Source organism: Phoxinus phoxinus (assembly GCF_949152265.1).
Source record: "Phoxinus phoxinus genome assembly, chromosome: 20".
Taxonomy (NCBI): domain Eukaryota; kingdom Metazoa; phylum Chordata; class Actinopteri; order Cypriniformes; family Leuciscidae; genus Phoxinus; species Phoxinus phoxinus.
This window is the reverse complement of record NC_136895.1, coordinates 11,726,320-11,740,301: the sequence shown is the minus strand read 5'-3', so window position 1 is coordinate 11,740,301 and position 13,982 is coordinate 11,726,320. Positions and strand designations below refer to the sequence as shown.

Sequence of the window (13,982 nt, the reverse complement as noted above, 5' to 3'; positions counted from 1 at the left end):
CAATCATTTACCACGACGATGATTAATTGAAATACAATAACCACCGAAAACACACTGAATCACGACCGCTCCAACTGAATACCAACCTATCTGCACTGAGCCCGGCGGGGCGGGCGGCGGCAAACGACTACCTCATGTGACGTAATATGACGCGATGGTGAAAAAAAAGCCTTTTTTCAACCCGGTCAAGGAAACGGTCCCGTTTTCTACTAAATTTGTGCCCTTATGTCTTGCAAAACGATTTTAAATCCTGCATTTACATTTCATATGGTATTTTCATACAAGGTTATATATTAATTTTGAAGAAAAAAAACCCCTGCAAGATACCCTTTAAGCCTTGATTTGTTATAATGTTGTTGAGTATGGCTTACATAATGGCTTACAGCTTATGGAACCCACGAAATATTTTTTTTTGAAAATCAGAATATTACATGAAATCACACTGTAGTAGTTACACAGTAATCCCATGGTCATTGAACCAGGTTTTGGTTATTTTGGCAGTGTAGGCAGGTGAAAATCCTGCTGAAAATCATCTTCATCTTCATAAAGCATCTTCATAAAGCTTTTCTGCTGAAGGAAGCATGAAGTGCTCTAAATGTCCTGGTAGACGGCTGCATTGACTCTGGACTTCCAGGACATTAGAGCACTTCATGCTTCCTTCAGCAGAAAAGCTTTATGACATTTAGATTTTGTGGGTTTCATAACGTTAACTCCGGTCAATTTTAACATTGAGCTCAATTTTTAGTAAATTTGGAGTGCTGTCAATACAGAGAACAACGACAAAAATCGGTGTTGCCTACACTGTGTTATCCTCTTTTTAAAATTTGCACCCTGTTGACTTGAATGGGGCAAGTTTTCAACCTGCTTTTATTTCTCTTATCATCCTTGATGTGTCATTACAAGTGCCCAGCCATGTTGAGTGATTCCTTCAGAACTCAGAGTGAATCTGACTGCAGTAGATGTGAAAGATATTAATAAAAATGATGTTATATCAGCCAGCGCACATACCTGTATTTAGTTCCTGTTTTCGGTCGAAGTCCAAAGTAGTCGATTGTCGAGTTCACGCGCATAGGTTTAGTTACTATGATCACGCGCGTGAACTCGACAATCGACTACTTTGGACTTCGACCGAAAACAGGAACTAAATACAGGTATGTGCGCTGGCTGATATAACATCATTTTTATTAATATCTTTCACATCTACTGCAGTCAGATTCACTCGTGTTCACTCTGAAGGAATCACTCAACATGGCTGGACACTTGTAATGACACATCAAGGATGATAAGACTAAGAACTGGTTAAGTTTAAAACTTGCCCCATTCAAGTCAATATGGGTGTACATATTAAAAAGAGGATAACACAGTGTAGGCAACACCGATTTTTGTCGTTGTTCTCTGTATTGACAGCACTCCAAATTTACTAAAAATTGAGCTCAATGTTAAAATTGACCGGAGTTCTCCTTTAAGCTGTAAGCCATAATCATCAAAATTATAACAAATAAAGGCTTGAAATATCTCACTTTGCAAGCAATGAGCCTATATAATATAGTTTCACATTTTAAGTTGAATTCCTGAAGTAGCTTTTGTTTGAGATCGCTTACCCCCGTAGTTGTCCACAAAACTTCAGTGCCAACACTTTGAAAAAGAAGACAGGGAAAACAAAACAGGGCATTGCTAACATCACATCCAGTCAGCCAGCTCCGTTTCTCTTAACAAGCGCGGGTAAAGCTCCGTTTGTAGCTTCGTTCTCTATCACTTGCCTGCTGCTGGATGTGTAAATCTGTTTGTTCCGGTCCGAGATCCTTAAAGGATAATTCCGGTATTTAACACCTTGAGTCTATATTGTAGTTTGTTTTGGATGAACAAGAGTGGTGGACAACATTTTTTTGACAATGGTTCCTCTCTCGAGTTTTTGACTATAAAAGAATTGGCCATGGACCCATTTAACATTGGAGTCAATGGGCATGTCCGAAAATGTCATTAAAACAACCTTTAACATTAGTTTTCAAAACTGTGCAACTCACCGAGTGATTAGTGATGTTAGTTGATGTTCCAGAAACAAAAAGTGTTGCGAAATACAGTTTCTGTCGTGTTTTATTCGTCATTTTGTAAAATCCCATTGAATTCTGTAGAAGGACTGAGTGCTCGTTAATATAAATGCGCTACTGGAAACGGAAAGGGGGCTGTTTACATTTGGTCGATGTAGTCTTTTTGCTCGCTTCCGTTTCTCATAAGGCTAGCGAGCAGAGCAACTGCGCTCCGGGAGAGTAAGCGAAATAAACAAACAAAACCTTGAAAATATTGAAAGACGTGACCACTGACCAGTGCAATATGAAGTTGAACTCGACTGTGACCGTGAGTATCCCGCGAGACATAAACATCGGTTATCGCCATCAAGTGGTCGGGAGTGTGCTAACGCTTCAGATTCAAATATTGAGTGGAAGTTACACGGTTGTGAAGTGTCTGAAAAAATAGTTCCACTATAGCAAAATAAACGAATTGGAATCATATATTGCAACAATATATTTTTTTTAATCATCAACGAACACCACTAACCACTCGGTGAGTTTAACAGTTTTGTAAACGAAAATTATTGGCTGTTTTAATGACATTTTCGGACATGCCCATTGACTCCAATGTTAAATGGGTCCATGGCCAATTCTATTATAGTCAAAAACTCGAGAGAGGAACCATTGTCAAAAAAATGTTGTCCACCACTCTTGTTCATCCAAAACAAACTACAATATAGACTCAAGGTGTTAAATACCGGAATTATCCTTTAATCGTTTTTTTTTTCTTCAAGCGAAAGTCTTGAGAAAGGTTTGTTTTGTAAATAAATAAGTGAATTTGGATTAACTGCTGCCATTGCGTAATAAAAAGTGATCAGCCTAGTAGCAAGCAAGGTTATTTCCCGCCGCGTACAGTTGAATGACAGGTGACGAGAACCAATCAGATTGGATAAAATAACATGTATTCAATTATGATTGGCCAGGGACGCAACGACTTGCGCCCCGAGGAGGATCTTTAAGAAACCAATCAGAGACCAGGTTCAGGTCACATGCTGCCCGAGAATTTGTGTACTCACATAGACACCCATGTGTCCGGCGTCCCTCGCCCATGAAACGTATTGAAAAACATAGTAAATAGTTAATCGATTAAAGACAGTTTTTATTAAATTCTGAGGCTCTTACTACCAGCCGGCACATGAGTAAACTATTTATTATTTTTTATTATTTCATTTTAATATAATGTTTTTTACACATGTTAATTTCTGAAATGTTGATGGGGGAGCGCGCCCCAGCGCCCCCTATGGACAAGCCGCCACTGTTTCCTATATTTTTTTGGGGTCAGACAATATGAATAGCTATGATATAGGCCTAGTGAATGACTAAATTTTTTTATAGGCCTATGTGGAAATTTATCTGAATTGAGAGAGTTCGGGAACCGGATGAACTAAAGCTCTGTGATAGTGAGTATTAAGTAATAAGCACAAGAAAGAAATGAACTTAAAATGGTCAAACTAAATTATGGAGAAAGCAAAAAAGTCGGGGTCTGAAAAGTCGCTAAAAATAGCAACAAGGCGCTAAGTTGGCAACACAGCTGTGGCTTCCCGCATATGCCCGATTCACAGCGGAGGGGTGAACATCTCCTGCTCTGACTGCAGCTGGGAGCGGCTGCTGCGCGAGGACTGGTCCGCCTGTGAGTGCTTTGGGACGCGGGTGAGACCCACGGCAGCACCCGCTGCTCGTTGAGAAGAGTAGGCCCTATGAACGATATTTGCTTTTACGTCAGAGAGTCTCCAAAAGTCACCAATAACACCATAAAAAGTTGTTAGATTTGTCGCTAGTCGCTTTTTTGAAAATGTGTCGCTAGAGGGGTCTGAATACTCGCTATAGCGACAAAGGCGCTAAATTGGCAATAAACGCAAGCTCTTATCAGCCCCATCCAACACATTTACATTAAATGTAATTAATACTGTATAACCTCACGTGTACATGCTTCCGTGTCAAAGTGTCTGTTATCAGATCTGTTGAAGATGAGGCTTCTGATCATGTGTGCCAAGACATTTTAGAAATCCCGACCAGGCAATGTTTTACGGCCATGTCCGAAATAAAGAGTATGGTAACCCTATAGACATACAGTAAGGGTGATATTAAATTACTGAAACTGTGATATACGATTTTGGCCATATTGCCCATCTCGAAGTCATTAATTCTCTGTGTGACTTGAGAAGGAATGTTCACAAACCTCTTGCGTTTCCTTTGGACTCACCACAAGGTGTCACTGTGGCCTCAAAGCTTCAGCACTGCCACTCTGAGCTAGATTGCTATATCTGAGGTAAAACATGCCACCTTCATTAACATACAGACAAAGAAATGTAAAAAATTAATAAATGTAGAAATAAATAAAAGTGGTAATTGTAATTATTGTGAGAATATTGCTAAGACTGACATATTTATGGATGTTTTTAGCAATGAGACTTACACTATTAATAGTTTTATAAATTGCAATACTACCCATGTTGTCTATCGTTTAGAGTGTATGTGTGGCTGCTTCTATATAGGCCTAACTAAAAGGAGACTAAGAGACAGGGTAGCTGAACATAGGTATGCCATCCGGACTGGAAATATGAATTATCCAATGGCCAAACATTATATAGACGCAGAACATGGGAGTGATTCGACCTTAAGGGTAGTGGGCATTGAGGCTATTCGCCTTGATGCCAGGGGTGGGGATATAACGCCTTAAACAAAGGGAGACGTATTGGATCTAATCCTGGCTTGAGGGCTAATCATCCAGGTCTCAATGAAGATTTTGACCTCTCACCTTTTTTGTAATGGTTGTGTCTCAATAGGGACAATATATTGTTGTCCGTGAATGTTGACTAGTTTTTGAATGCCATGCCCATTTATTATAATATCTATATATTTATATATATATATATATAAAATTATCCTGTTGTTTTAGAACCATCTTGACAATGAATTTAGAAGTATGATTGGTTACTAGCTATTCACATTTATTGACTCTTGGGACATATTGTGTGGAGTAGGGGAGAGCGGGGCACAACCTAACGCATTTTGGTTTTGGCTCAATTATTTAAAAAATAATTAGGTTAGATTAATTTTTTTTTTTACACAAGAAACATACACATCTCTGCTACAAATGAACACTTAAAGTTTTTTTCTAGGACCTTCCATTTTCGTACAGTTGCACTGAAAGTGACAGAAGTGCAAATGTTACAACTTACCCCATATGCGGGGTTAGTTGTAACAGACAGAGGGGTTAGTTGTAACACTTGTGTGTAACACACATAATTCAGTACTATTTTATCTGTATAGTTTGTTGTTGTTTGTACATCTGTATAGATAGATATCCATACATACATCCCTCATCCAATCATCCTTCTATTATGGATCAATATCATGGATAGAGATATAGGAAAGGGCTGAACAGTTTTGCATGCAAAATTATTATTATTATTAATAGTAACAGTAATAATAATAAAAACAAACTTAAAAACACATTTTAAAGTGTTTATTACATGAAAACAGGCAATATTTTTAATAAATAAACAAGTGATCAATATAGTAAACAAATCCCATAGCCTACAATATTGTGAACACTTGGCGGCTTAGTTGTAACACTGTGCTACAACTAACCCCGCTGTGTAAAAAATATTTTAAACCTAGCTAACAGTTGCTAGGAGTTGCTGACATGTTTCAAAATGGTGCCATGTTTTAGCCAACAAGACAGTGATTAAGGCAATATAAAGTTAGATTTGGTGACGTACACACACAACTCAGAAACAGAAAAATACGTATGATGAAAAAAAATACTAACATGGTGTCAAAACACTCTTTGTCCCGTATCTTCACAAAATATTACCAAAAATTTTCACAAATCCACGGGAGACCGTCTTCTGGCAGCGAGAAAAAAAGATCGTAAACACAACCCGCGTGACCCTGAGTAACTACGTAAAAGGTCCGTGTTACATTGTGCCCCGCGTTAGGTTGTGCCCCGCGCTCCCCTACACAAGATGTTTGTATTTTTTTCCACTTGGAGATCTCTTATTTTGCCTTGTATTTGTATGGTTTAACTTTTGGCATTAGACATTACCTGAACTATTGCCTCTAGTGGCCAACAATTTTGTTGCAAGTGCCAGAGTGGCACACCTGACCTGAAACCAATGCAACTATAAGTATTGCTTGATTCTGTCTGTTTGTTACCAACACCCTGATGAAGGCCAGTGGGCCGATACGCGTTGGTGTTTTAGCCCAAATAATAAAGGCTTTTTAACTTTAGCATCCTATTGAGTGCCTGGACTTGGATTTTTTTCAAATTCTTTTTTAACATTTAACCCTTCCAAGAGCACCAGAGGATACAAGGGATACCAGCAGCGCTCCAGTTCCCCATTGTCTATGTTACAGTTTTTTCTGATTGCTTAAGCACATTTTTTGTAACTATTGGCTATTTTTGCAAAACTCTACACACAAATAAGAAAACCTTTCACCCAATTATCAAAACATTGTAGTTCTCTTGCAAAAGTGAACACAGCTAGATTAACTCTTCACACCTTCGTAAAAATGGTGTTTTCGTATCAAACAGTATTTACTATTATACTACTATACTTTACTATTTATAGTGCTTAGACTGATTGCAAAGTGAACTAATTATCTAAAACAGTTTTCACATGTGAAAGTGTGCCAGACAGTTGGCAAAATAGTGTTAATGATAGCCATACATGTGTATAATTTTGCTAGGAGTGTGTTGGAAATTTGGTAATTGAGTGTAAGCAGTGAGTTGTGTTTAAAGTTCTGCAAAAAGAGTGTTGTGCAGTGAATTGTGCCTACAGTTTTGCAAAGTGTGTGTTACAAAATTGCAAACTGAGTGCAAAGCAGTGTTTGTGCTTTTAGTTTTGCAAACTCAGTGAGTGGTTTTGCTACATATTAATAGTTTTAGAAAGTGTGCTACAAGAATCATGATTAGCACTTAAGCATTCAGAAAAAACTGTAATACGTTTGAAAGGCAAATTCATTGTAAGACTGTGAGCTTTTGCTTTCTCTCTCTTTAGATGAATAAACAAAACATACATGTACTCCTCCCATCATCTCTTCCTCCTCCCATCATCTCCTCCTCCCATCAGATATCAGCCTCAGTCTCTCAGCTCTTCTTCAGTCTGTCATGGTGAACACACGAGAGAGAAACTGTGAGGAAGATCTTTCTGGACTGAGATCAGATATGAAAAAGAAACGGGTAATATCTGGTAGAAGATTAATATGTTACTTCATTTTTGAAAACCATTTAAAAAAAATCAGGTTGTATTTCCTTGTTAATTTCAGTTCTCTCTCTTTCTTTTTTCTCTGTAGGTCAGAATGAGGATGTTGCTGGAAATGCTGTGATCTTGTCCTGCTGTTCCAGAGATAATAAACTAAAGTCAACACATGACAGTATATTAAAGACTCAGTGACGGCAGGAATATAAGACATCATTCAGAGAAATGTTTCACTTGAGGATCAGGATCCAGAACACAGTGTTTTCTCAGAGGAGTTTATGAAGCTTTACTCAGATACTCATGTAAGTCTGAGAACATTTACTCATTTACTGCTGTTCACTTCACTAATACTGGATCAAACGTCACATCAGACAGAAGTGTAGCATCCTGCTGAAAACACCAGCTTATTTTTATTATTTTATGTCAAACGTGATTATTTTTCAGTGAAACTAGCACAATATTTGGTATACTAAAGTTAAAACATGTTATTGGTTTACTATACATGGTAAAAACATCATATTATAATTTAATTGTGAAATAAATGTATGTTTTTTTCAAGTAAAAACTATGAATTACTAGATAATTCAGGCAGTAAAAACAGTAAAAGTCGTTACACATCACATATGATTATTTTTTTTATTATAAATAATTCTTATCATTAATCTACATTGGTGTGTTTTGAGTGACATTTGATGTAATTTACTGTAGTTCATGTTTATCGCATTATTTTAGTGTTGTGTGTTACCCTGATGGTGTTCTGTATTTGTGTTTGAACCCGTGCGTCTATATGAGTAATAATCATGTTTTATTACCAGGACATTCCCATTCTGCCTCCTGTATTATTATGGTGGTTATTGGTACATTAAAGTAAAGGCAAATTTAAAGTTGGCATATTAACATTATATCACTTAATGAAATATAAGGTTGGCATCCTGTTAAACTGGAACTAAACTGGAAGATATTTTACAGTCTAGTCTAACCAATGAAAATGATAAAAGAAATACTTTTAAAATAAAATAAACGATAAAAATAAAATAAAAAGATTTTGTCATATATTTTATTGATGAATTAAAATGCATATATGAAAGACAGATTTTTAGAGATATAATTACTAACATCAGAAATATTATGATATTAATAATGGGGAAAATTCAGCAGAAGATCAGAGTCTTGATTATAGCCGAAGTACATTTAAAATGAACGAATATCTGCGCATGTCTGATCAGTTCACGTGATTTCTGTTGACGTCACTTACGTCTGATGTCATCTTACGTAAAACGCATGCCATAGTGCGGAAGCTGAAGAGTTACGATACTTTCTGTTGAAAAAGTAGTATTTCACCCTAATTAAAAAGTATTTTATGCAATATAGTAAAATACATATATATTTATAATATTGGTCCACCATGATGATCAGGTATGATTGCTGAATGCAGAATGAAACGCTGTTTGGACACACGTGTCGTACTTATCAACAATGAACGTCTGATGTAACGTTAGCTTGTTGCTCGTGTGTGTGTTTGGCAAGTAATGATTATAAAGTTTATATGCATTGTTTATCTGTTGTAACTATTATTTTTATTAAGAGCAGTTAGCAGTAGAAAAAAATGTTTTGGTACAATTGCAGGGAGTTTTATTTGTAGAGAATTCAAGGTTTTACCAATAGGATAAGAAGGGTAAAGTTTCCTCCTTAAAAACATTTACTGCCAGTTTGTAACATATTTAGAGATGAATTTAGTGACATCTGTGATCAGTAATAAAACTAGTATGGGAGGGGAGCCCAATCCTATCTTACCATCTTGCCTTTATTATGTGGGAATCAAACTCATGACTTTAGTGTTTGTACTGTGCTATTCAAGATGAACCAAAGGAAGTTAAATAAACTTGTTTTTTTCTGTTTCTGCAGTTGTGGTTTCATCTGTGTGTCTGCGGTGCTGATAAACAAAGGTGAGCACCTTAAAGGAACACTCCAACTTTTTGGGACTTTAGCCTATTCACCTTATCCCCCAGAGTTAGATAAGTCCATACATACCTTTTTCATCTCTGTGCGCGCTATAAGTCTGTTTGACGCACCCACTGCTAGCCTAGCTTAGCACAAAGACTGGATGTAAATGGTTGCAGCTAGCATACTAATCCAAATAAGTGACAAAATAACGCAAACATTTTCCTATTTACATGTTGTGATTTGTATAGTCACAGAGTGTACAAAAAACAAAGTCACATGAGACACAGACATATTTTAACTGTATAAATACTGGGAACTATATTCTCTGAAGGCAAAGCACTGCTACTTGGGTGGAGTGATAACCGCAGCACCTGAGACGCGCCGTGGTGAGGAGCAGAGAGTTCGTTCAGAGCGCGTCTCAGGTGCTGCGGTTATCACTCCACCCAAGTAGCAGTGCTTTGCCTTCAGAGAATATAGTTCCCAGTATTTATACGGTTAAAATATGTCTGTGTCTCATGTGACTTTGTTTTTTGTACACTCTGTGACTATACAAATCACAACATGTAAATAGGAAAATGTTTGCGTTATTTTGTCACTTATTTAGATAAGTATGCTAGCTGCAACCATTTACATCCAGTCTTTTGTGCTAAGCTAGGCTAGCAGTGGGTGCGTCAAACAGACTTATAGCGCGCACGGAGATGAAAAAGGTTTGTATGGACTTATCTAACTCTGGGGGATAAGGTGAATAGGCTAAAGTCCCAAAAAGTCGGAGTGTTCCTTTAACAAACTACATTTGAATTATAAATTCTACTGACTCTTATGCCTGGTTCAGATTACATGATTTTTTTGTCTGTTACGATAGTCACTGTGTCAGATTATGCGATTTTCACTCGTTAAATCTTGGCATGTCGTGGATAAGAAACATGTCAGACTACACGTTGCTTTCCGACCAGCCATCGCGTGCCTGTCTCACACATACACATTCACTCGCACACATACACATTCACTCGCACACATACATACGCACACACTCTCACACAAGCGCACACACGCTCACTCACACATACACATTCACTCGCACACATACATACGCACTCACTCTCACACACACGCTCACTCACACACACACTCTCGTGCTCACTCACTCAAACAAACGCTCACTCTCGCGCACACACACACTGTCACTCACTCGTGCTCACTCACACACATGCACGCACATACCCACTCACTCACTAGCGCACACACACACACTATCTCGCACACAGACACAAGCTCACACTCACACACACAAACGAACGCGCACACACTCTCGCTCACTCACTAGCACACACACACACACGCACTCACTCACGCACACAAACGCACACATGCTCACTCACACATGCACTCTCGCTCACTCACTAGCACACACACACACACGCACTCACTCACGCACACAAACGCACACTCACTCACTCACACACACAAACAAACGCACACATGCTCGCTCACTCACTTGTGCACACACACACACACTCTCGTCGTGGAGGACCGGAAAAAATATCCAACAGGCTAGTCTTTTTGTTGTGATGTCGTAAAGCATCGCAGACGCGACGTAGGTTGTCTTCCACAATGACACACTGTCGTTTACGAATCCCCACGACACCCGACGTCAAACCAATCGTGCCAAAATCGTGTAATCTGAACCAGGCATAAAAGTACATTTACAATTAAAGTTTCTGTTGCTTCAGTGTGTCTGCAGGAAACAGTAGAGGCTGTTATTGGTGGTTCTGTTCTCCTGCCGTGTTCTTCAACTGAACATGATCATAAACTACAAGATATTAATGTGTTTTGGAGACACAGTGGCAGCAAGATTGTGTGTGATATAATTCCAAGCAGTCATTCACTAGAGAAACAGGATCCAGAGTATAAGAACAGAACTGAAACTTTTCCAGAGGAGTATGGGAGAGGAAACTTCTCCATCAAACTCCACAAACTTATTTATGCTGATGCAGGAAAATACACCTGCTACATCACACACTCATCTGAACATCCTTCTGTACAGCTGATCATTATGGGTATGAGAAAATAGTAGATTATGGCATGCAGTTTTAAAATTAATTAAATTAGTTTGCTTTAAAATCTAAATACTGCAAGAAGTTGATCCCATATTTGAAGTTCATTAGTGATGTTTCAGTCTGAATGCTGCTGTATATAAACTATAGTTGGATCTGTTGCCTTCATCACTGTGAGGTAAAGTTTCCTGTTATACTTTTTTTGTTGCAGAATCAACAACAAAAAAAGGATCCATATCGACTGAAGACAACCAAGGACAAACAGAACCGGACAGTGTGGAATCATCATCGCTTGGGCTCTGGGTTATTGCATTTGTAATTATAGTTACAGTTATAGTTATAGGTTTCATTGTAGCTTGGCGGATAAGAAAGTCCTCAAGCAGTCGTAGTGCAGACAGACACAACATGGGTTTAGACGCTCGTGAGGATGAACACATGAATCAGTTATAGCTGATAATAATGATAAAGCAGTTGGTACGTGACAGAACTGTAAAGCTGTAACGGCAGAAACTGCATGAGCTTTAGCGCTAAACACAGAGTCAGTGGAGGAGCTGGTGCTTCCAGTGTTGCTGCCACAACTTTAGATAGAAGAACGTAAGAAATAATCATGTCAAGTGTTTAAATGATTTGGTTGAAAAACAGAGAACAGGATGGAAACGGGCAGATTGAGTGAGTGTGTGTTGCTGTATTTCCTGCTGATCACATTAAGCCTATAACCGTTTTATTTTACAGATGTTAGGATGGATTTTGTGGGAAACCGCATTCTTCCTTTCATTCATCCGTGCGCGTTTGTGTCAAATCTGTGAATATAGGAAAGAAGGTCAGGCTAGCACAATATACAGTGGAAGTTGTTTAAAGCCACGGAAATGGAAAGCAACAGTAAATTATGAAACGCAAATTAACATTTGTTTGGCTTTTCAGAAATGCTTCGTTTGCATATAGCATCACATGTGCTGTGCATTGACACGGGCTGCGTTTCTCAAAATCATCGGGAGTTACTGTACGTTTATCGTCGAGATCATTAATGCCAAAGGCTCTACGATCTTCTTAAGCTTACGACGCTAAAACAGTGTTTATGTTGCTAACACTGCCCAGTCAAAATAACAGCAGAATATCACTTACTTACCTAGTCATATTTTTTTAAATGTGTCTTTCATTATTTATTAATGTAGTTTTAGGAGTGAGCGAGTTTAATGTTGTTAGTGACATTTGCATTGATAAGATGATCTCCTGTGATCATGTGATCAGTGTGTAGGAACATTTCCTGTATATAAGAAAATACTATCATGTTTCTGTAGATCATTAATATGAGATTAAAAACTTTAAATTATGATATAAAATGTCAATTATGCAATAAGTCAGAATTATGAGAAGGTTGAAATTATGACTTTAAAAAAATTAAATGCATAAAAAAAAATCTAAATTGACAAAGTCCTAATTATTATAAAGTAGTCAAAAGTGATGCACCTCAACCATCAGATTCATGTACGCAGAAAAGCGAAGCGACTCGCAACTCTTATATTCACCAGAACTTAATATTCCTCCACAAGTATTTTATTCTGCAACTGATAAAGCACCAAAAGTTACATATTCTTGCCTTAATGACTATATTTATATTTTGTACCCTTTATGATTATTACTTTTAAGTAAAATGCTTGTACTTGCCAGTGTATAAAGTGTGCTATAAATAACTTTGCCTTGTCTTTCCACTTTGTAAGTTGTATTTAGTTTTTACAGTTTTCTGATGCAGAAGACACTGTATTGTACTGTTATATTCTTGCCTTATGCACTGCATTCTTACTGAATAACAGAATGAGATCTTGAAAAGGTAACTTTTTGGATAAAGTTAAAAGACAAGTGAGTCTGTCAATATGTTGCTGCCTTAACAATTATGTAAAAACTCAACTTGAAAATAATGTTTTATTTGCTGGAACTGAATCGTTTCAAATGTTCTTCAATATTCTCAGGTATAAACTGGAAACAAGGAGCAAAGTTTCATTGTATTTGCATGATCTCATGATGTTCAAGACCCAATAAATTGTGTTGATGAAATAATGCATCTGTCAGAATTGTTTGGATATTTATAATCTTATACTTTTTACTAACAACAAATGTTTTGCGTTTGCATTTATTCATTTGATGATGCTTTTATCCAAAGTGTGAAAGCAGAAAAACCCAGCACATCAGTGGTATACGACTTTAATTTAGTTTGCACATTTAGATAAAACTCAGTATCTGAACGCCACTGTCTCCTCATCACAACCCCTTCCTGATGCGTGGTGTGTTCAGGGCCGTGCACTGGGGCTCTCTGAGGGACCTGTGAGGTTTAATGGCCTCTAAGGGCCCAGTGTATCTCAGCACCAGAACATCACAATAAACACATGGGATTGGGCTTTTCTCATGTGTGTGTTTGACAAATATCCTGATGCTCAAAGTTTCCACATCAACACTCCTTACTCAATGTAACATCAGACACTGGCATCAGGTCACAGCTCTGCAAACTATTGAAGAACAATCACACTGAATGCCTGTGTGTATTCCAGAAACAGTGTGACGATTAGGCATCAAAGTATTTTGACCATATACTGCAAAACACAATACAAAATGCAATAATACATACAATACAAACGTCAAAAAGAAGAGAAACACAAACCTGTCTGTCAGGTTTGTGAGTTCCTGTCATGATAAAAGTAAACAGTGAAACATGG

General features: G+C 37.7%; 1 protein-coding gene across 2 annotated transcripts in view; it reads left to right on the top strand.

The window, feature by feature from the left end:
• Positions 1-7,174: 7,174 nt before the first annotated feature.
• The window catches only part of LOC306987817 (CD276 antigen-like), a 61,135-nt gene continuing 54,327 nt past the window's right edge, over positions 7,175-13,982 (top strand). Inside the window, exons 1-5 of one of the 2 annotated variants that reach the window (XR_013795249.1) lie at positions 7,175-7,257; positions 7,371-7,578; positions 9,182-9,222; positions 10,951-11,277; positions 11,486-13,339. Coding sequence is in view for 1 of the 2 variants with exons in the window: in XM_079592403.1 (XP_079448529.1) it covers positions 8,682-8,692; positions 9,182-9,222; positions 10,951-11,277; positions 11,486-11,724 (618 nt within the window). In the remaining variant the exon portion in view is untranslated. Of the gene's footprint in view, positions 7,258-7,370; positions 7,579-8,495; positions 8,693-9,181; positions 9,223-10,950; positions 11,278-11,485 lie in introns of those variants that run through there. The other variant, XM_079592403.1, reaches the window with a different exon arrangement.